At 43.2% G+C, this 21,575-nt stretch overlaps 1 protein-coding gene across 1 annotated transcript in view; it reads right to left on the bottom strand.

Annotated features, from left to right (window-relative positions):
• The window catches only part of LOC135375168 (talin-2-like), an 83,668-nt gene that overhangs the window by 57,443 nt on the left and 4,650 nt on the right, over positions 1-21,575 (bottom strand). The window contains exons 2-7 of the mRNA XM_064607890.1: positions 6,046-6,218; positions 3,398-3,498; positions 2,582-2,711; positions 1,320-1,408; positions 579-648; positions 224-366 (exon numbers count right to left, since the gene is read on the bottom strand). Of these exons, the coding sequence (XP_064463960.1) occupies positions 224-366; positions 579-648; positions 1,320-1,408; positions 2,582-2,711; positions 3,398-3,498; positions 6,046-6,181 (669 nt within the window). The 5' untranslated portion in view covers positions 6,182-6,218. The remainder of the gene's footprint in view (positions 1-223; positions 367-578; positions 649-1,319; positions 1,409-2,581; positions 2,712-3,397; positions 3,499-6,045; positions 6,219-21,575) is intronic.

Below are 21,575 nucleotides of genomic sequence, written 5' to 3'. Positions count from 1 at the left end.
AGTTAACTACTTAAAATAGTAGTTTAACTAGTAGTTGCCACTACATTTCTGCAAGTAGTTGATAACTAGTTTTTAACTACAATCAGGTAGTTTAACTAGTAGTTTAACTACATGTAGTTAACCACTGGCCATCACTGGTTAAAAGAATTCAAAAGAAGCAGGTAAACACTCAAAGATGGGATGTGGTTCAGGAAATTGCAAGAAAGTTGTCACGTCAACACACCTGAACGTAGAGGAGGTTAAGTTGGACAGGATCCCTCGAATCCACATTGGAGTCGGAGAAAAAGTACTTTCGTCGCAGCGTCAGCATTTCGTCTTCATCGATTCCTAGTTCGCGCAGAGTCTTGGAGTGGTCCACCCAGTTCACTGGAAATGAACAGTCGTCGATTTAATAACTGACTCGATTACACCCAACAGACTTTAACGGGAATGGTATTCCCATAACATTCGAACATGAAGATAGATTTCTCAAGGCAAACTTTTGGTTGCATACAAAAGTTATGCTGCTCAGAGAAGATTTCGTCATGAGAGCTAGTGTAACTAAGACTCCATCCACTATGAAAAACGTTTCTACTAACTGTCGTCATCCGTCTTTAGCTTTTTCTTCAGCTGTTCCATCTTTTGGTCTCGATCTTTGTCTTTCTTTTCCTGTAAAGCAAATTGGAAATGAAGTAAATGAAGCAAGTGAAGCAAAGCAGAATGTGTTAAGTGGGTAGGGGAGCCAAGAAAGCCTAGTATATGAGGACTAATTGCAGCTAGCACAGTACACCTATTTGTTTGTAGAACTAAAAAAAATGAAATGTGCAACAAAATAATTTAGAGCACCGCATGAAAGTAGCAGTATAATCAGAGCCTTCAGTTTCTCATCATAATGCCTAGAAAACTGAAATAACGTAGAAACGTAAAAGTACCGTATAAATACCTTCAAGTGTCGAGAAGGCATTGAAAACTCCATATCAGTACAAATTTCCTAACTATTGTAAGCTCAAACTACTGAGCCAGTATGAAAGCTGCAGGCTCAAAATCAATAAATCTAATTCAGCCTACGTGCTTATTCTTCAGCTCTCTTTGGTTATCACGTCAGGAAGTTGACGTACAAGCTCCTGTCCCGAGACTCGCAGGGTCGTAATTTATAAACCGAAGGAGAAATGAAGGTCACGCGATGCCGGAAATACAGAGGCTCGTCTAATTATCCGGAGTTTCAAATTAACGGGACTGCACTGTAGTGATAAGTATGCACCTGACCAAAGGTGGTTGCGTCTAGGAATGGTTAGCCTCTTTTTACCGCCCTTTTAAGCAGCTCAAGTAACGGAACTCACCCTACGTAGAGTTAGTGTCCCAGTGTTGGGTTCTACGTTCTCCTCAGGAAGGTCTCGCACCAGTGAAAACTCATCGTGGTTTGTGATGCCTGGAAAGCAAAAAAGCAAAGCTTGACTTCCACGTTGCCACTCTTGCAGTTTCCTGCGAAATATGGACCCTCCGCAATGTCTCGGTGAGCAGTGCGACAGGACCTTGCTATGAGGACGCACAATAATTAAACTAGAAAAATGATAAAAGGGAAGAGAAACACTCCCCAGCACACATTCACCAGCTGTTAAGCAAAAAAAATTATGCACAGGACGAGCATTGACAATTTGCTTCACCGCAGCTCTAGCAATACAATCAACTGCAACGCAGCTTCATCTATACATAGGTGCTGCATGAGCAGCCTGCTCGTTCCTTTTTCAGGTAACTTTGCAAAAGTGACTTAAGTTAAGTTCCAAGTTACTTTTAACTTGCTTTTCACTCATATCCACATATTTTCTTGCTTTCTGTCCAGTTCCTTCATGGTATTTTTTGCCATAAAATGTGATATTCAATCAATTACAGTATTTTATTCAGGAAGTAAGAACCTCTGCCATTGAAAAGAAGCTGAACCATTGTGCGCCCACAGGGGGTATGATGCAAAGCGTTCGAATAGACCTCTACCAGAGAAACGTCATCATGACATTGGTAGACAGACTGAAACCGAAACAAATCGGAAGGAGGGCTGGGTTCCACGAACGGGCACTTGTTCGCTGTCTACCATTAGAAGAAAAGTAGGACTGAGGGTCGCGTCCCTTTAAGGGACCATGTCGTAATCCCCTCAAGATCGTGGCTTTCGGGCGCGACCTTTTTCACCTCTAGCTTCGAGCATAGTTCAATTCTACCAAATTTTGGCGCTGTCGAACACTATGACATAATTTGTTTACAAACAGGGAGAGGTCTATTGTTGGACATAAACGAAAACGATTCAAGCGTGTTGCACTCCTCTGCAGGCAACTCAAGGTCTAACTCAACTGCTCACGCGCGCTGCGCCTGCGTAATGCTATTTTGTGTCCGAAGTAACTTGGAAGTAACTCGTTCTTTTTTTTTTAAGTAACTCAGTAACTGCGAGTTACATTTCATGCTGAAGAACTTCGTTATTAACTTAGGTACATTTTGCACACGATAACTTAACTCGTGACAAGTTCTTTTTGACGGGTAACTTCTCAATCTACGCAACAAACACAAGTGCGTCATTCTGTCATAGGGCATGATTGGGGCAAGGGGTCATGCTTACCAATCTTTGTGCAGATGACAACCATGAGGTTGGCGATGGGCTGACTGTCGTCAACCAAAACAGTCTTCACCGACCCATCGAGCATTTTCACCCTTAGTGGTCGAAGCTTCTTGCGGTACTCCAAGGTGTCCTTGATACGAATATAGGATAAGCATAGTACATACTACTTCTACGGCAAAAAGGACTGGGCAAAAAACTCTGGATAAAAGCACTGTTCTCTGCTAATGCATTGTTGTGGATCCTATGGAAACATTTCCTCCAATGATACGCATGTGTTAAAATTTTGCAGCATATTCGAAAAGACAAACCCTTTAATAACGTAGCACTTAGGATGCAGAATGCTTATGCTTATCATAAGATAGAGTAGCAAACCCACAGTGAAAAAAAATGCCTGCATTTCTGAGCGTCTCTGACAATAAATCCGTTATGCATAGAGCCTTCTGTTTTAGAGTTAAAATCGGAAAGAAAAAAAACGTTTTTACTCCCTGATTTCCATTACTCACTTTGGGTAACAAAAGCCTGTGAACAGAATGCGACAAAGTGTAAACACAGCCGCTTATACTGGAGGGGGGGGGGGGAACTAAATACTTCACACACAGCATTGCCTCTCACTTTCTTGAGAGTTTTTCTGGTCACTTTTTACTTTTCCGCTGGAGGAATGTGCTCTTTTACATGATATCACCAGATTTTATAGCTTCTAGCACAAAACCGAATGTTTATCACTAGATTTGAAACATAAAATATCAAAACATGAGGGCCGAGCAATGCATAACAGTACAGTAGACCACTGTAGAACACATCAGTAGGACAACATACCCCGGACTTAAGAAGGTAGTATCCCAGGGACTTCCCATTTTCCAGCCAACAACCAGACTTCTTGGGATCATCATCAGTCAAGAAAAGACCGTACTCTTTACCTGAAACATTTCATTAGTGCCCATAAGATTTCACAAACTGTTGGACCCTTCAATAATTCAGATGGGAGTTACACAAATGAAGTGAGGTGAAAAATTCAACATTTAAGGCCTTCCACTTGATAGTAGACACTAGCTAAAACTTGTTTTTTACTTGTGGTTGCTACCACACTAACATCAACTAGAGTAGAACCTCGCTAATTCAAAATTCCGGTTAATTTGAAGGATTACTGAAGTTTCACTTTACTCATCGCAATCTGACTGCATAATTTGAAGAAAACTGACTAGTATCCCGCTCAATTTGTAAGTTTCGCACCGAACTCCATCATCTACCATCGGCATCCACTCGTGGCAGCTACCACACTAACATCAACTACAGTAGGACCTCGCTAATGTGACCTCGTTAATTCGAAATTCCGGTTAATTTGATGGATTACTGCAGTTCATCTTCACTCCTTGCAATCTGACTGCATAATTTGAAGAAAACTGACCCGTATCCCGCTCAATTCGCAAGTTTCGCACTGAACTCCATCATCTACACATCGGATTCCAACCCACGCAACGACCTGCCATAAAAACAACGCGCCTGCTTTGCTTACTTCCCTTTCCCAGCCACCAACCATGCGGCACAACCTCCTCATGCTTCCTTGCCTTCCCGGACTCAGCATCCCAGCTGGGGCCCTATCCTCATCAAAAGTAATCGAACTCGATCACTTTGTGTCTCGCCCGTCATTGGTCATTACGCGAAGAAGGCCTGAAGGACAGAGGTGTATGCCACGCGCCCTCAACCAATAGCCGAGCCCTTGATCCTGCAATCTTTGCGCTCTATCGGAGTGCCCATGTCACAGCGAGGCCGCCCTTCCGCGTGTTCTCGCCGGAAGCGGAAGGTTGTAAGTTGTATCGCGAAGGAGAAATTTGTGCCGACGTGCGATATGTGCACGTAGAGTGCATAGCCTACAGGGTGGCGCCACCGGACTCCCAATGTGGCGTGACTGCCAACAGCGTGGCGAAATGCGCAATGTTTCGCAGTCCATGCACGTGAAGGTTATTCCACAGTGAACAGAATGTAACCACATCACATTAATTGCAATACACATTTACACCTATGCGCCACGCTTTTCCCTCCTTTTCCCCCTGTCGTTTATTTCAGTACAGCGCATAGTGCCCCCATGTCGTAGGAAAGCGCGACCTTCCTACTGTTCATGCGCTAGAGACACCGGACACCTTTAAAAAATCCTCCACTCTTGGAAAGAGCAAATCGGAGAATGATGAAAGGAGGAGGGTATTCCCCCAGCACGTCACTCGTGACGTAGACTGGCGCTGACACAAAAAAGAAAGGCACGGAGACGTTTCAACGTCATGCGAGGATCGTGACGGCTGTCTGCGGCTAATTTTGACTGTTCTTTGTAAATTTCATTGCGTAGTGACAACACATCGTAGAGCTAAAATATTTCGCATGGTGACTCCTGATGATCAGCTTGACAAAATGAGACAGGATTTTTGGGCCACATTAAGTGTCACCTCACTGCCCCTTTAAAGTGAGACTTTGTGAGGATTCGAAAAAATTTTGGGTGAGCATCATACCCAAACCAACCACCCCCTCTACACTGAATACAACATCCGCATTCATATTGCGCGAGTAATTAATTCGTAAATGACGACAATAGCAAACCTAAACCGAAATGCGAAGAGCAGAAACCAGACCTCCATACAACGATGGTATGTCGAAAGGAGGATACCGTGACGTCACCCAGCATCATCGTCTGCTTCGAAACCTGCATGCTCCCTCGCTTTTTGAAGGAAACAAAAAAAAGATGCCCCATGTAGTTTCCGCTTCCGTCGTGTAGAGAGATCTCTATCCGCAACCGCTCATGCAACGTGTTGAGCCGACCATTATGGTGTCGACTGCAACGGGATAGAAGCGAGTGTGTTTTGGAAAAAGGTCCTTCCAAAACATGAGCGGGTCAAATGAAGAGCCGGGAAAGGATGCCGGATGATGTCGGCAGTGTGCTGCTTTCAGCGCCCTCTCGCTTCACAGTGGCGAAGCGCTCGCTTCGTAATAAATTTGTTCGAATAGAATCTCCGCAGTTTTGGAACGAGGTAGTTCGTACGCGTTCAAGACATCCCAAAGGTTACGGATATACCATAGCCTTCAGAGTCCTGCTTTACGTAGGGACAGTCATCACCACCGGCTCACCTGTTATCTTATCGTTCTATCTGATTCATATGTATGCTTGAACTCAGATTTTCTACCAGCATGAACAATCTGATTCACACGTACACCATAACATGCGTACAATTTCTTCTACTTACTTTGTACAGCAAAGTTCACGTCAATAAGATTTAAGAAAAAGAAAGCTAATGCATTGGTATGCTGTAAGTAATGCAGACACAGTTCCTGCCAGCTACAATGGACAACATGGAAACTTGTCAGATTTTACTACACCCTTCCAAGCTAGCAAAAAAAAAAATACACTGTGGCAGACAATTCTGCGCTGTGTTGTGCCATGTGAGCTAGCACCACATTTGTGACAGATATATGGCACTCACTGTCTCCCAGTCCCTGATCTGGCACCTTGTCCCGGATAACACGACAGGCATCGTAGACGACCGTGCTCGGATCAAACTGGATTGTCTTGATCACTTTATTTTCAGGGACACTAATCTTGAGGGACAGCGTCGCCATGGTCGCTGCTGGGGGTATCCCGTTGCTCACTAACACCCTGGGTAAAGAGAGGGGAGCAAAGAGTAAGGATCAGTATAAAAATGTTGGCGGGGCATACCAAGAGTACACTGCTGGGGAAGAAATGCTTTGTGAGGCGTGGCTCTGCTGTGTCAGCAGCAATAATACGGTATGCAAACACTATACAAGACAGTGGTCTTGCCAATGAATCAGGGTTCATAACAAGAGAGTGTAATGGGCAGAAGTAACACTATATCACAACGAATAGCTATGAGTCTGAAATGCAATAGAATAAACATGTCTAGGTTGAGCCCAGCCAGATAAGGCAAGGAGCCAGTTTCGAGTTAGCTCTGAAAGGCGACTTCACTTCCCGTAAAGCAATAAAGGTACCCGTAACATTTGTTTTCCTTTTGTGTATGTGTAGCACCTTATTCCTTTTTTTGACGCAAGTTTCCAACTTCAGCAAGCATTTTTCTCTCCTTTTTCTTTAACAGTAGAAGCTAACCAGGTAACTTTGTTGCTTTTACTGGCCAGGACAATCACTTTGCATAGCTATATAAAGTTACAGTAGAAAAGGTTTTCGTTTTTTTTTTTTTTTTTTTACGAGAGAAAATTCAGTGGCTCTTAAACTCGACATTTAGGCAATCTCGTTATTCAATTATTGCATCTCATGCCCTCAAAAGAACATCGTCATTCGTGGGAAACGCAACTTTTTGTCCTTCAAAGGTGGTCTTTCTGGAGAGGAAGTGAAATTTGCCAACCAAATATGGGAATATGCGAGGGCATGAGGGTAAAATTCCTGCAGTGAGAAAAAGTTCCAAAAACTCTCGTCATTCACTCAAGTTACCACAGGACCTCATCTACAGATTAGTTATCGTTATTATTATTCTCATGAGTAATGCAAGTACAGAACCCTAGGAAGTTCGCAGCTGCCAAAATTTTGGCTGTGGGATACAAGGCCTTCAAACAAAATGTATGCGCATGATCGGACACTTCAAAACCACGAATCATTCGTCCAAGTTGTCCACGGCCATGTGGGGACAGTAGAATACATGTTAGCAGTTAGCAGGGGGCAATGAATTTTTTTAAAATTAAAGAAGCCATTGGCACGAAAAGCCTAATGATTAACATTTCCTCATAAATGCGCCATACAGCCCCATTCTGTACAATACAGCTCGTTTTATTATCAAATGCACTGAGACATCCTACTAGATGACTAACAAAACTTCTCCAGAAAGAAACGTTAACAGAAAGGGCAGCACATGAACCTTGCCATTGTACTTCCATTCAAACTGAGAATATACTAATCAAATATAGTGTTACTTTACTTCTGAGAACTACTTAACACAGATCTGCCTTAGTCATTCGAGCAAACCTCTAACATTTACAAAGACCAAGCTCTTGCATCTAAGCCTCAATAACTGTAGTTTTTATGACTATACTAGAGCTTCCTAGCACAACAGTCATTAAATCCTTTTTGGAATACCTGTACATGACAACAAGGTTGGGGTAATGTGACCACAAAGATTCATGTGCCGCAGTATTCTTGTAACAGGTGAGCGCAACTTTTCAGTCCAGTTCAGATCTCATACGTGGAAGCAGAATTAACAGAACTTCAGCAGATATGCATGCTTGTCACTAACGCAGCCAAAGAATTTGCAGGTGTAAGACATCATTGATGTTAACTACTTTGAGACCATTAAGGGGTTGTAATACTTCCATATTCGCAGCTCATTGCATCAGGCATGCATTGTACTACATGTCAGATATGGAGGGAAAAGGAGCTAGAATTACCCTACTCGACATAGTTGTCAAGATACAAACCCCTAAACAAACGCCGAGCTTTGACGTAACAGGGACAAAAGCCCCTATCATACTTATTGGTTTCCGTGAGCATGTGACCTAAGCCACACTGTCGCCTCATTGGTGGATATGCCTGCCGCAATACCATGGTGTTCACAGTGTCAATTTTCTACACATCTGCTACCTTTTTTTCTGTCAAAGTTGAAATGTAGGTCCGCATCGCTGCAAGTAACAATCTTTCTCACTTATCCAGCTTAGAAGCGAAGCGCCACAACTGCTTTAGGAACTTTCAGCACTGAATCGAATGCACCCAGTCAAGTGACTGGTCGGTCTGACAACTATGGTTTCTGTCCTTCCAGGAGCACCATCGGTGTTCCCAAGTTGCAATCTGGAACCCGGTGAGAAAGTTGTCGGCACAGTGCAACTTGTTCGGTTACATAATCCACCGCGCAGTAAACAACGCATGCGATGTTAAGCGATTTTAAAACAGGGTTGGAGAACCCTCAGCAGGGCAAATACACTGGCCGTACCTCTGATTAGGGTCACAGTAGTCGTGTGACATCAAAAATAGGGATCATTATCTCTACTAATCTTTTTTTGTATTATCACTACCGTTCGTTTTAAGAGTACAACCAGCAACAAGCCTATGACTTACTACACATAAGTAGAACAGATATAGCATTAGAAAGAAAACACACACAAAAAAAAACGAAGAAGACGAAGACGACGACTGCAATCTACCACCAGATGACGATGTTCATGCAAACCGTGGCATTAAGAGTACTTTAGAACCACGCATACTTCAACGAGTAGAAATATCTATGCTAAGAAAAAGCTTCGGAACATATCTAGCCTCATACGTAGCCTTCAAAATGAAAGAAACGAAAGTGGGAGCGTCTTGTGCATCAAGTACACTACTAGAGGCACCAAATTGTGCGTGCTACTATGGCATAGATTGTCTTAGTTCTCGCAATTTAGTTCGAGAAGAAAAAAAATTAACGGACGAGCCACAGTCATTATACACTAGCGCACTGTAGATTTAAAAAAAAATGAATAAAATCTGAAAATTAAGAAAAGTGAGGGACGTGAACTCTATAAAAATCATACCTGCTCCGTCAACCTCCGACACCGCGTCGTGGCATATATATCCTTATCGAGGACATTCCAGCACACATCCCAATGATCGTCACCATCTCACCTGCGCGGGCCCAGCCCCCCGCGGGCCGGGGACGCGGGCCACTGAGGGGGGCCGACAAAAAGGTCCACTCGCTCGGTCCCCGGTTCGGACGACGACTGGGCGCGGGCCCCTCGACGCACGCGCGGCTGCACTGCGGCCCCGAAGGGGAGGGATCGAAAACAAACCACGCCCCCTTCACGCGATATTAATGTGCACGTATATACCACGCCTCCCTCCCAGACTTTTGGGCGCCTCAAATTCGGCCAGAGCTCAGCGGGAATCGTAAGCGGTATACTAGATGGTCGTAGAAGTTTTCGACGAGAACATTTCAAGTCTTGGGTTTTACGTTGCTACTCGTTCACTAACGTCCGCATGTATCATATGATTATATCATATCATAAGTATATCATAATTTTAGTATCAAAGAAAAAGAGACACTTACAATCCCAATATCTTTAAAGATGGACACCGCGATACTTGGAAAATAATACGGCAAAAGTAGTTGGTCAGTGAGCGCGAATGAACGCAAGCCGAGCCCTGCAAAGCGTGCTTTGACTGTACAGCTTCGCAGCCCTGCAGTGAAGTTCCCCCGCAGGCGGCCCGTCAAGACGTTGGCGGTTGAACAATTTGGCCGAGATTAACCTTCCTAAGCTCGCTCTCATGTGAAGACGGATCGAAATACGTGGGTACTTGTGCGCGCAGCGGCACTGAAATTTTATTACCTGAAATTAACGAGCATATGTGCGTGCATGGTATGTGGTATATGCAGTCCAACGTGTTACATTTTTGAGGATGTTACGACCAACTCTGATAAGACGCGAAAAAAAAATCAACTTACTGAATGTGTTCGGTTTGGATCAAAAGTAGCTATACGCTATAATCGCGACTGCTACACTACGTTCAGAATGCACCGGACGGAGGAAGGTCAACGTGTTGCCCTCTATGAGTATCCGTACGTACTACACCGTATACATCAACTGCTGCAGCATTTTTCTGCAGGCACACCCAGAATCTTCGCCACGCACCAGAAGAAAACAAAAAGTGGCTGCAGTTAGAGTAGATCTCTTAAAAGAGAATTACGTGACTGTGACCGCAATAAACGTAACTTTATGCTCGAAATTCACTAGACGGCGGAAGGTCAACGACTGGTCATCGAGCAATGAGTCATCAAAGCAGACGACGGTGCAAAAGCACTGTCGTCTGCTACAAATTGCGTTATGATTTGCAGCAGACGACGGTGCTTTTGCACCGTCGTCTGCTTTGATGACTCATTGCTTTATTGCAATGCTACAAACTGCTTTATAATTTCCGCATTTGAGCCATTAAACACATAATCTCTCTCTCTCTCGCTTTATCATTTAAAATCGCTAAAATCCCCCAGTGCGATTTTAGTGCGATTTTAAAATATGAACTACCGAACCGCCCAGTTGTTAACACTATTCGATGTCTGCTATACAATATTCCGCAGACACGCCCGTAATCTTATACTCGCACCCAAAAAACAAACGCATAACAGACATCAGCATGACATGGAGACGCGGGGAAGAGCGTGGACCGCATCAAACCGTCTCACAGACGAACTCAAAAAAAATAAAAATAACGAAAAGCATAAAAGCAAACCATTCCCTCAAGGGTGACGCAACGCCCTCCTCGTCCTGTTGTTCTTTTACGCGAGCATGTTGGACACGGCTTGTTTGAGAGTTGGCAAACACAGTGATGGGGTGCCATCAACCGCCCCATAGGAAACATGGAATGAAAGAGGGAATAAAAGGAAATGAGGGGGAATATACGGGATAGCTCTTTCCGCAAGTGAAGTCGTATAAGCACCATAGTATAGTGGATGCGGGGATGCACATTTAGCGACGTCCACGACCTCTGTGCTGTTTAAGGCAACAATATCGAGGTTCATACGCTTGACTCATAAATGATTTTTTTTGTATCCGAAAGGTTCGATGCTCTGGTTCGACGCGTCCTGCAGCGCCCGTGACTAATACAGTGGAGAAGCTCGCAATTTCGTACACGGTGCAGTTCTGCATATTATACTTTATCGCGTCTTTTTCTTTCTTCTTCACCTTTTTCAGATACCTTTCTTTTTTTTATTAATGGTTCGTTCACTGTGTTGGCCGTGACGGAGAAGATAATTTGACTCGTACAGAGCACCGTTCGCTTAAATTCGATATGATATATAGTATATGTGTTTTATCTTATTTCCGCGCGACGACGTCGTCAGAAAGAAGTGCGATGAACCGTCACAGAAATTGTGGAATAGTTACAAAGCATGAGCCCTGTAAGGTTCAGCGTCGTATTTCTTCGGTGCACTGGAAATTGACATGGCTCGAGAACCATCCCTTACGCGTTTACAAATGCACGTGCTTCGCGCGAATCGCAAATAAACCACAAAAGCACCTAACCAGTACCCTCGGAGTTTACACGACGATGCGGGTACAGAAGACATCCTAGCCATTACAATAAGCCAAAAGGAACGGTAGTGTTAATATAATTTCCCTGTTTCTGGGCAGTGCCAAAAACACGAGTTCTTGGGATGTTTCAGTACAGGACTGAAGGCAACGTAAGACATCGTTAAAATAGCCCAGCAAAATAGCATACACGATAACGTAATTTATATTAGCTGCATTATCTACCTCGATATTGTGTGTGTGTGTGTGTTTTTTATCATTTCTGCATGTATTTCGCCTCATTAAAATTTACGCTTCAGCAGGCCTCAGGGTAGTGGAGGGTATTATGAAATTTAAATTACCAGATTAGTTTAATGAATTTAGAATATGCTAACGCCGCAACACAGGGAGGGAAATCAGTCGGAAATTTGGGGGTGAGTTAATCGCAAAGCACAGGAGTGTTGGCACTCTTCTGAAGCACACGATACAGCGTTACACTCAAGTGCAAAAGCAATGGGGCAAAAGCCATTGCTTTTGCACTTGAGTGTAACGCTGTATCGTGTGCTACGTCACGCTAATCACGTGACCTTCTGACGCCATCCACTCACACGTTGCCTTCCTGCGTACTGTTGATGAGGCCCAACAAGGCCGAAACAGCTGTCCAGTACTGGCATGGCGGCGTTTGAGTTACAAACATATGCTATACGTGCAGCCAAAGAGCTCCGGCTATTTTTTTTCATTTTATACTTCACTGGCTTTGCACTGGGCTTTCAGTGAGTGAGTTATCTCACCCTGACGGGAGGACTCACGTGTTACGTGACCTTCTGACGCCATCCACTCAAACGTTGCCTGCCTGCGTACTGTTGATGAGGCCCAACAAGGCCGAAACAGCTGTCCAGTACTGGCATGGCGACGTTTGAGTTACAAACATATGCTATACGTGCAGCCAAAGAGCCCCGGCTATTTTTTTCATTATATATATATATATATATAGGTACTAACAAAATATGAGGCAGACAACGAAGATGTAGGAAGTAGAAAGGAAGTTTCTACTTCCTACATCTTCGTTGTCTGCCTCATATTTTGTTAGTACCTATTTAATTTCGCGGTCGCCCGAACCCCTTTCTTTCAGCATATATATATATATATATATATATATATAATATAGGGATATGGGCTATATAATAACATGGGATATATGGGATGGGATATATAATGTAGGGAATGGTCGGCTAAAGCGATAAGGAAGATGGGCTCACTAATTCTGTGACCCATCTAATGAGTCAACAATATACAAAAAATTTACGCCGCAGCGACTTTTCTTTGAGCGCTTCCCTAATTCCATTATAACTCGTGTTTACAGCAACCGACTCCACACAACGCGAACGCAGTGCCACGGCACGTCAAAAAAGCGGCCACGAAAAACGACGCACAATCCCCAAACTTCCGAACCCGGCCGAGACTGACGCATCGGGACATCGCGTCACAAACGATCGCATCCCCACCGCTCCCCCCGAAGAAAAGCGTCCGCATCCCGAATCGGGAGCGGGAGCTTCCTCCTCAACATCCCAAGGAGCTACAACCGGATGCCCACAGCGGGGGAGGGACAAATGGCGCGTGACGGGAAAGGAGGAAGAAAGGAGAGCGAGGGAGAAAAGCAATGACTTTCTAAAAATGGCTATCCTATCCACACTCTCCCGTCTGATGCGTTCATGTTTGCTTTGACAAAGATGCACGGCGTCTCTTGAAAACGAGGACTAATTCTGTTATGTTAAAATGGAATCAATTTATTTCGCATAACGATCCGTGAAGCCCGAACGTGTGTGTGTGTGTGTGTGTGTGTGTGTAGGACCGAGTGGGGAAGGGTGCGATTATTAGATTAAAAATGCGCCGAGAAATATGAAAATGATTCCAGTCTTTACAGGGTCAAGGGGTTGGAGCAAGAAAACGTACGGGACAGAAGGATTACTTGGGGTATCTGCTCCTGCAGAGAATACACCATATAAAATGGATTTCATGTTGGTGCCGTCATTCGCGCATCCATATTTTATTTTCTGCTGTAAGAGTATTCAGAAACCTACCGTTCCTTTTAGTTTTGTCAAGTGATATATTCTGAACTCTTGCGCGCGAAGACGAATAGGATATCAGTTTCGTGATATTTAATATAAAAACATACTAAGAACGCAAAGAAAAGATATGAAGAGATAAAGTGCACACATGAAACCACTATGTACTATAGTGGTTGTACAAGCGAGATAGGAAACAAAGTAAGCATTTGAGAGCGGACCTAAAATTAACCAAACCGTTGCAAAAGCATTCAAGTTTTACTCCGAAAATTGCAGCCAGCGGCTCCAGTGCCAAAACAAACTACAAGTGACGCACTTCCTGACGTTTCCATTTTGTGATTTATCGGCACCAAATGTTTGTCGAGCGCAAGCGATCGCAAAACGACGAGTCCTCTCAGGCAGTGCAAATTGATGGGGCGAAATGCATTATAAACACGGTGAAATTCGTCTCAGGAGATCTCTCTTTGTTTATTAGTATAGAGGGATCCTGTACGCCGTCTGTGACATTCAGTACACGTCCCCGACTGGTGTGTGCGAGGGCCAAGTGTCGCTTCAACAATTTGCAGACGACGCCACGTAACGGTAATTTTGACCCTGTAAATTCAAAACGCAGAAAATTTAAAAAAAAATGCATCTAACAAATAGCAATAGTTCGTCTTGTAAGTTCAGCATTCTACTGTTGCCTGTGTCGTCTGCTTCGGCAGCTCGACCGTGCAACAACGCTCTACGGGGATTGGATTGGATTGGATTGCAAAACAGTGTTGTTGGTTGTTGGCTGGATTGATCACGCCACGTCGACCTTGTGCGCCTCGTTCTCGTCTTCACAAAAAAAAGAAAGAAATACAAAAAAAAAGAACATACGAAGGGAATCCTAGCAATGGAAATGTGCGGAAGTCGGCAGAAGAAGTTCCGCTACCGTTATCAAAGCTGTGTGCTACCGCATCCTCGACTTTAGATCGCAGCGAATTCGGGACGAGAATAAATTATCTTACGTTCCCATAAACACTGCGAATAAAACGAGACGGAATTGCAAGATAAAAAAAAAAAAATCGACAACTATTTTTGTTGTGTGCTGTAGAAAGAGTTCAACCTGTCATACTCTGAGCACCTTGAGCACCGTGATCTTGACTCTTGAGCACATATACAGGGTGTCCACGCTAACTGTGGACAAAGTTTTATCAATTTTTTTATCAATAATCAATAATAAGTGGTCATATATTCTTGGTCAGTGGGCCACCTTATGACCTCATTAGCAGCCTTCTGGGGCGAATTGTCCTCATTAATTTTGACCAATCAACTTTTTAACACGTAGGAGAGATGTGCGCAATGGTAACATCCAGTCTTTTGGGAGCGTTGACGACGTTGCCGTTTTCAGACAAAGGCTCCAGCCAATAGACGACCTGCACCCCTGCGTCACTGATTACGTAGCGCCGCAGCGCAAAGCATACTGGTGGGCACTATCAGCTTTATCAGCCTATCAGACGCCGCGTTTTTCCCGCTTCTTGGCCACCGCAGCAAAATATAACCTCGAACCAGTTTTCTTGTGACGTCACATGTTTGTAAACAGAGGGTCGTCTATATATAGCGCCAAGAAAGTGCCCCGGAAATAATGACCGATCTGGTGGTCATTTTTGTCGCTCCCGCCAAAAAGTGCTTCCTCCCTCCAGGGAGAAAAGGCCACTGTAGTACATTCATAATTAAAAAGCGGTGAAATGACCTTACCCTTACCAATAAACCCAGATTCTCACATTCATGGACTGTAGTACACATTTGCTGTGTAGTACTGTAACTGCGTATTTACTGTGAAAGATATTTTTGCCCATTGTATTTTTTTTTGTATTTTATAGGATGTATCACGTGTCTGACTTTTTCTTATGTTCATTTGCCTCCTTTGTTCTGTTATGTTCCACTCCGTCATGTTGTACCCGCTCTGCGGGCCTTTGACGTACATACAATAAATAAATAAATAAATAAAGGGGGGAGGGCATTTCCCTATTTCATAAAACCCTCTGCATATAGCTGACACACTGTATAGGTAGGGCCTTGTGTTTTCAGCTTTCATGTTATAAGAGCACATGTTAATATTTCACATAACTGTGCTCCGGTACCTCGTTTATTGCTCCATATGAACGCACTTCGCCATAACCAGGACGCTGACATCTTTTCGCCTTATTCCTCTTTTAGATCATCCCTTCTTAACATTAATGCGCAATCACATTAACACTTTTGACTTCTTCCACATTCCTACACTTTCCCGACGTTTGCTTTATATTCTTGATGTTGTGTTTTGCTATTTTTGTTTTACTTTTTGTATTGCTCCTGCCATGTTTAAACTGCCACTGACCTTGTTGGTGTACCATCCGGTAGACCTCACGGTTATTGATTGACGCCGTTCAGAATAAAGTATTATTATTATTGTTATATTGTTATTATTTATGTTCTGAAAATTGGGAGTAAAAATCGTGTTTTCATTCAGGAGCCGTCAAACAGGGTGAAATCGAGCGATGGCGGGTGGGAAAGCAGATTTTCGCGTCGAAATTACAAAAAAAAAAAAGCGCTTCTCACATATCGATGAACACAAAGCTACGAAACAACCATGCTGAGTGTACAGTGCTTAGCATTCTGCAGTGTCCGTATTGATGGCTGAATTATCACTTTGCCAAGTTAGTTTTCGGAGTTTTTCGGGTCTTACCCAACGTGAAGATGATGCAAATCGGTGGTAAAACCGGGATTTACCCTAAAACACGAAGCTCCATGTAGATGGAACGCTCGCTAAAGCGGGTATCGTCACGACTATAGCGGGGGGGGGGGAGTGCATCCTGGTCCGACTTCGCTGAGAACTGCGCCGACATCTGCCTCAAAGCGCACGAGGAAAACCCAGGGAAAACACACAGCACAGCTAGTGCCAGGGTTCGAACCCGGGTCACCTCCCACTCGCGGCGTGGAATGCCATATCGTGGTGCACACAAGACCACGGGAGCTGGTTTGACACACTGTGTAATGGTACCTCTAAACCCGCAATAGCAAGTCGTCGCACGTCAACAGCTCCCAATTCCTCTTATTATGTATTCACACGAGCGACATCCTTACGGAAGATTCTAGTGGAAGAAAAAGCAAAAGCACTGAGCAAAAGCTTACAGAGTTCACACGGTTACGGAATATCGGTAGTGGCGAACTGCGCACACAGCAGACGACACTTCGCAGACGACACCGCCAACGCGTTTCTTGTCGTCTGCTACAGAATATCTGTAGTGAAGGATATGCAGGAATGCCGCTCGTAGGATACGCGGTAACATGACATGCCCGACTTTTCCGCGCAACGAAAGTTTACTTTCGCTGGACGTGTCCAGCACGAAAGTAAAAAGAAGAGAGAAAAAAAAAACTGGCGTCTCCGAAAGACCGACCCCGCTTTTAAGAAAAGGCCACGCGAAAGGCCACCTCACTCATTACCAATGGAAATACGTGGCGACAACGTCCGCCAAGACGACGCGAGAGCCACGGAGTCGCGGAGCCAGGATATCGATTTCTTCGCTGCCTTCCGCAAACGTTTCCCCGCGAGGCCCGCAAAACTTACTCCAGAGACACTTATCGGAGAGTGTTCCCGCCTTTGAGGCATTCCTTCCATACACTGTTACACCGTGTCATCGATGTGCAACACCTTATCAGCTTGGAAAACGTCCTTATTTGTTCCTTTATTTATTTTTATTAACATCGAGTATAAGAGATCATATCCACTCGCATTTTTAACTCACCAGAGCAAGCGCAAAGACTTACGAGGACGCCGCGACGTGTCCTTGAATCTTCACCGAGTGGTTCCACAATCAAGAATTTTCGTTAAAAATTTTTAAGCTCTAATTCTGCTAACGAAATAAAAAGTAAACTGTGATTAAATAACCCTGCAAAATAATAAAAAGAATAATTTGCAGTATTTATAAAATCGGAAGTTACGCACCCCGTCCCTACATGGAGATACGAAACTGATCAATTCAACCTGTTCTTTCAGTGATACAATATCAGAAAGAAAAAAAAAATGCAGCTACTTCATGATATATTGTCTTCATACCTCCACCAAATAGCAAACTACAACACCAAAAGCTTCGTCATGCAGTTACAAAATGCATACATCACATTCTGCAAACAAGGACAAGTTAAAATCCAAACCTCACAGCAAATTTTTATAACCATAATTTTACTGATTAAAACTAAATTCGTTTACAGTGAACCCTCGTTATTATGACCACGGTGGTTCCCGAAAATTTTGGTCATAATAACGCGGAATTGATATTGTCATATTAACGGGAGGGGGGGGATTTGCAGAGGGTTCACTGCATTGCTCCCCAGGTCGTAAAGCGCGTATGTCAGATTATCGGGGGTCATATTAACGAGGGTTCGCTATACAGTGAACCCTCGTTATTATGACCATGGTCGTTCTCGAAAATGTTGGTCATAATGGGAAATTGTCACATTAACGGGGGAGATTTGCAGAGGTTTCACTGCATTGTTCCCCAGGAGTATGGTCGTAAAGCGCGTATGTCAGATTATCGGGGGTCATATTAACGAGGGCTCGCTGTAAATATCCCTACGCCCACGAGGCAACCCCCCCTCCCCTTCTTCCTTATACCATGTCACCGCAAGCATGTCATGTGATTACTAACAGACAAATCGAAAGTACACAGACCGACAAAGTGGGATAAGCTGAGAAGAGAAAAGTGTCAGGCAAAAAGACCGCCCTTGGATCCCAGCTTGGATGGCACAGTGCCACTTCGAAGACATGGGGGGGGCAGCGGCATACACTATTCTTGGTCCTCCATTCACGCGGGAAAAAAACGCGGGAGGAAGAGTGATGCGCCAGGTGCACCCCCCCCCCCCCCTCCCGGAAGCAACCAACTACTCATCTCGCACGTACAGCGTTATCCCTTGTGTTACATCATTTCAGGAAACAACCTGTACCTCTTGAGACACACTTTCTGGAGCACTGCATTATTAACGAGTTTGGTTCTGTAGTGCCTGTTATGTTTGTAATGTACATCTGTTTGTGTCCCACTGTATATGTATTATATATATGTCTGTACATAATTATTTGTGCGTTTATGTCTGTATTGTATCCACTGTGAGTTATGTGTATTGTGTGCGCCAACACCAAGGCCTTAGCGGCCGTTCTTGGGCACTAATAAAAATTATTATTATCATTATCATTATGAAATTGCTTTCTCGTTACAAGTCACGTGCGCCGAACCTCAGTATTTTATGATGGTCCGAAAAATATCGAGAGACCCCGCTAGTGCGTGTCAGTGCAAGCAAAAAGCTCATCTGCGATTTGTATTGTCGAGCAAACAGAGTACGTGCTGAACGTATAATCCTCTTTCAGCGTCCGAAACACGCTTTGAGATAGTACAGTATGGTCCTAGTTTTGCGCAGCATATATCTCAAGTCAGGACTGTAATCGTGTTGCATCACAAAACGACTAGGTTGAATAACAAAGAGAGTTGCTCTCTATTGTGAGACAATATACTCTGCCCACTTGTTCAATTAAAAAAAAAAGTAAATAAAAATGGACAGTAATCCATGAATGCTGCAAATTAGCAAGTACCATGCTGCAACAACCAAATGTCTGTATAATTTGCTTCATGTAATCCCAAGATAATATAATTCCAAGAATTTTTACAAATTATGGCAAGGGATTACGTTCCTATTATGTTCCCACTATATTTAATTTATTGCCGTCAGATGCTTTGAATTTAATGTCCATTTGTTCCGTTAAAAGTGCTCTTGATTCACTTCTCTGTTAATAGAGAAACCTTTGCTTGTTTAATTTTCTTTAGTTTTGAACTGCATGGAATATGTAATATTTGAATTGTATAATACTAATCTAGGAATATGTTTGGTTATATTGAACTTACTGTGCCTGTCACTTATCTGCCGGGTTCTGCCCACAAGCCCTTGAGGCTTAGGCAAACCTCTGTGTATCTTATGTTAAATAACGTTAAATAAATTCCTATTCCTATGTACCACTACTAATGTTTATCACAGTTTCTCATACTGACCAAGCAACGGGTGGTGATCCAAAAGTCTGTGTTTATATGTGTGTGTGGTGACCAACCGGATGAGAAAGCATCACAGCAGCTCTTACAGGCAAACATTGAAACCGACCGTTCGTTCTAACTCGACCAAAGCCCTAAACGATAACTCAACAGATATAGATAAACTCCCTTGGTCATGTCTCACGACTTCTTATTCTGAACCAATTCCCATCTCCTACGCTGTAGACCATCGAGCATAAACTATTATTCTTGTATTTTGCTCTTATTCCTTATTTTTATTATTCTACTAATTATTATATATTATTATTATACCCCTACTATTCACTTGCTACTGAGAAACTCAACACTATTCTATACTTCTCGAGCTGATACTCCGATTTCCTGTTCTCAATCCGAATGTAACTCCCATGCATGGAACTTCCTGCAATATCTGTGGGTACTGCGATGGTCATTGCACACAGATGAGCACAGGTAAAACTAAAATAACAATATACAAAAAGAAATATGCAGCAAATGTATGTCAAGAAAAGTCAGCAAAATGCATATCAAGGCCATTGTCCTTGAAAAAAGAAAAAAAAAAAACGTGATGCATAACGAAGCTGTCTTTACTGAGAAAAATATTTCTGTAAATACTACCCCGATACATTTGACGGCACATTTGAACATGATGGAAAGTATCCGTTCCAAGGCGGGAACACCACAAACTGCATGACACAACATGAGCCTCAAGGTGCTCATGAACGTGGAAGATTGCCTTGTCCTGTGTTGTATGTACGCTTGTCCTACGTTGTATTTGAGAAAACATGTATGAGGGAATGCTAAGACAATGAATGTGTGTCCTGCTCACTGAATGAGGCCAACCTGGCAAGTCATCGCTATGCTGTGCCAGCGTATCATGATCAGAGTTTGAGGTAACTCGTTACCGTAACTAAGTTCTTTTTTTGGTAAGTTGTAACTTAACTCGGTGCTTTTGTACCGTGGTAACTTTCAGAGGGACTCGTTTCTTTTTCAGGTAACTTTGCCAAAGTAACTTAAGCTAAGTTCCAAGTTACTTTTAATTTGTTTTTCGCTCACGTCCACTTATTTTCTTGCTTTCTCTCCAGTTCTTTCGTGGTATTTTAGACCATAAAACATGTCATTCAATCAATGACTGTATTCTATTCAGGAGGTGAGAACCGCTGCCATTGAAATGAAGCTGAACCAGGGACTAAGACGCAAAGCATTCGAATTATTGGACATTAACGAAAACGATCTAAGCGTGTTGCACTCCTCTGCAGGCAACTCAAGGTCGAACTCAACTGCTCGTGCTATTTTGTGTACGAGGTAACTTGGAAGTAACTCGTTCTTTTTTTAAGTAACTCCGTAACTGCAAGTTACATTTCAGGCTGAAGAACTTCGTTATTGACTTCGTTACATTTTTCACACGCTAACTTGACTCGTAACTAGTTCTTTTTGACGGGTAACTTCTCGATCTGTGATCATAATGGTTAGTGTACTTGACCTTCTATCTTTCAAATTGTACGTTTGAACATGGTTTGGAACTGGCTGGCATATAACGCAGTGCATATAACAGCACATTTTGAAAGTCCCCCCCAGAGAATGTTTTTAATAATTTAATTTTAATGTTAATTTAATAAATTTTAATGTTTTTAATGCAATTTAAAACTCACGTTCATGCATACTCTGCAACACCCACAACTCCACGACAGTTAAAATGCGTGCTATGATAACGGAAAATTTGAAACGCTATGGCTTTTGTTGCGCCATTTGTTTTGTATTTTTCTCGATTCCATGCTAGCACCGCAAAGCAACTGCTCACTGTGTTCATTGTTGCCGTATGGAACACTGTCGACATATCCACGTGGCAGAAAGCGTTAACTTTGATACGAGCACTAGCATGAACGTTTCACTTTG

The sequence above is a fragment of the Ornithodoros turicata genome, unplaced genomic scaffold (genome assembly GCF_037126465.1).
Source record: "Ornithodoros turicata isolate Travis unplaced genomic scaffold, ASM3712646v1 ctg00000838.1, whole genome shotgun sequence".
Classification (NCBI taxonomy): Eukaryota; Metazoa; Arthropoda; class Arachnida; order Ixodida; family Argasidae; genus Ornithodoros; species Ornithodoros turicata.
Note: the sequence above shows the minus strand (reverse complement) of the source record. Positions and strands in the feature narration are given on the sequence as shown.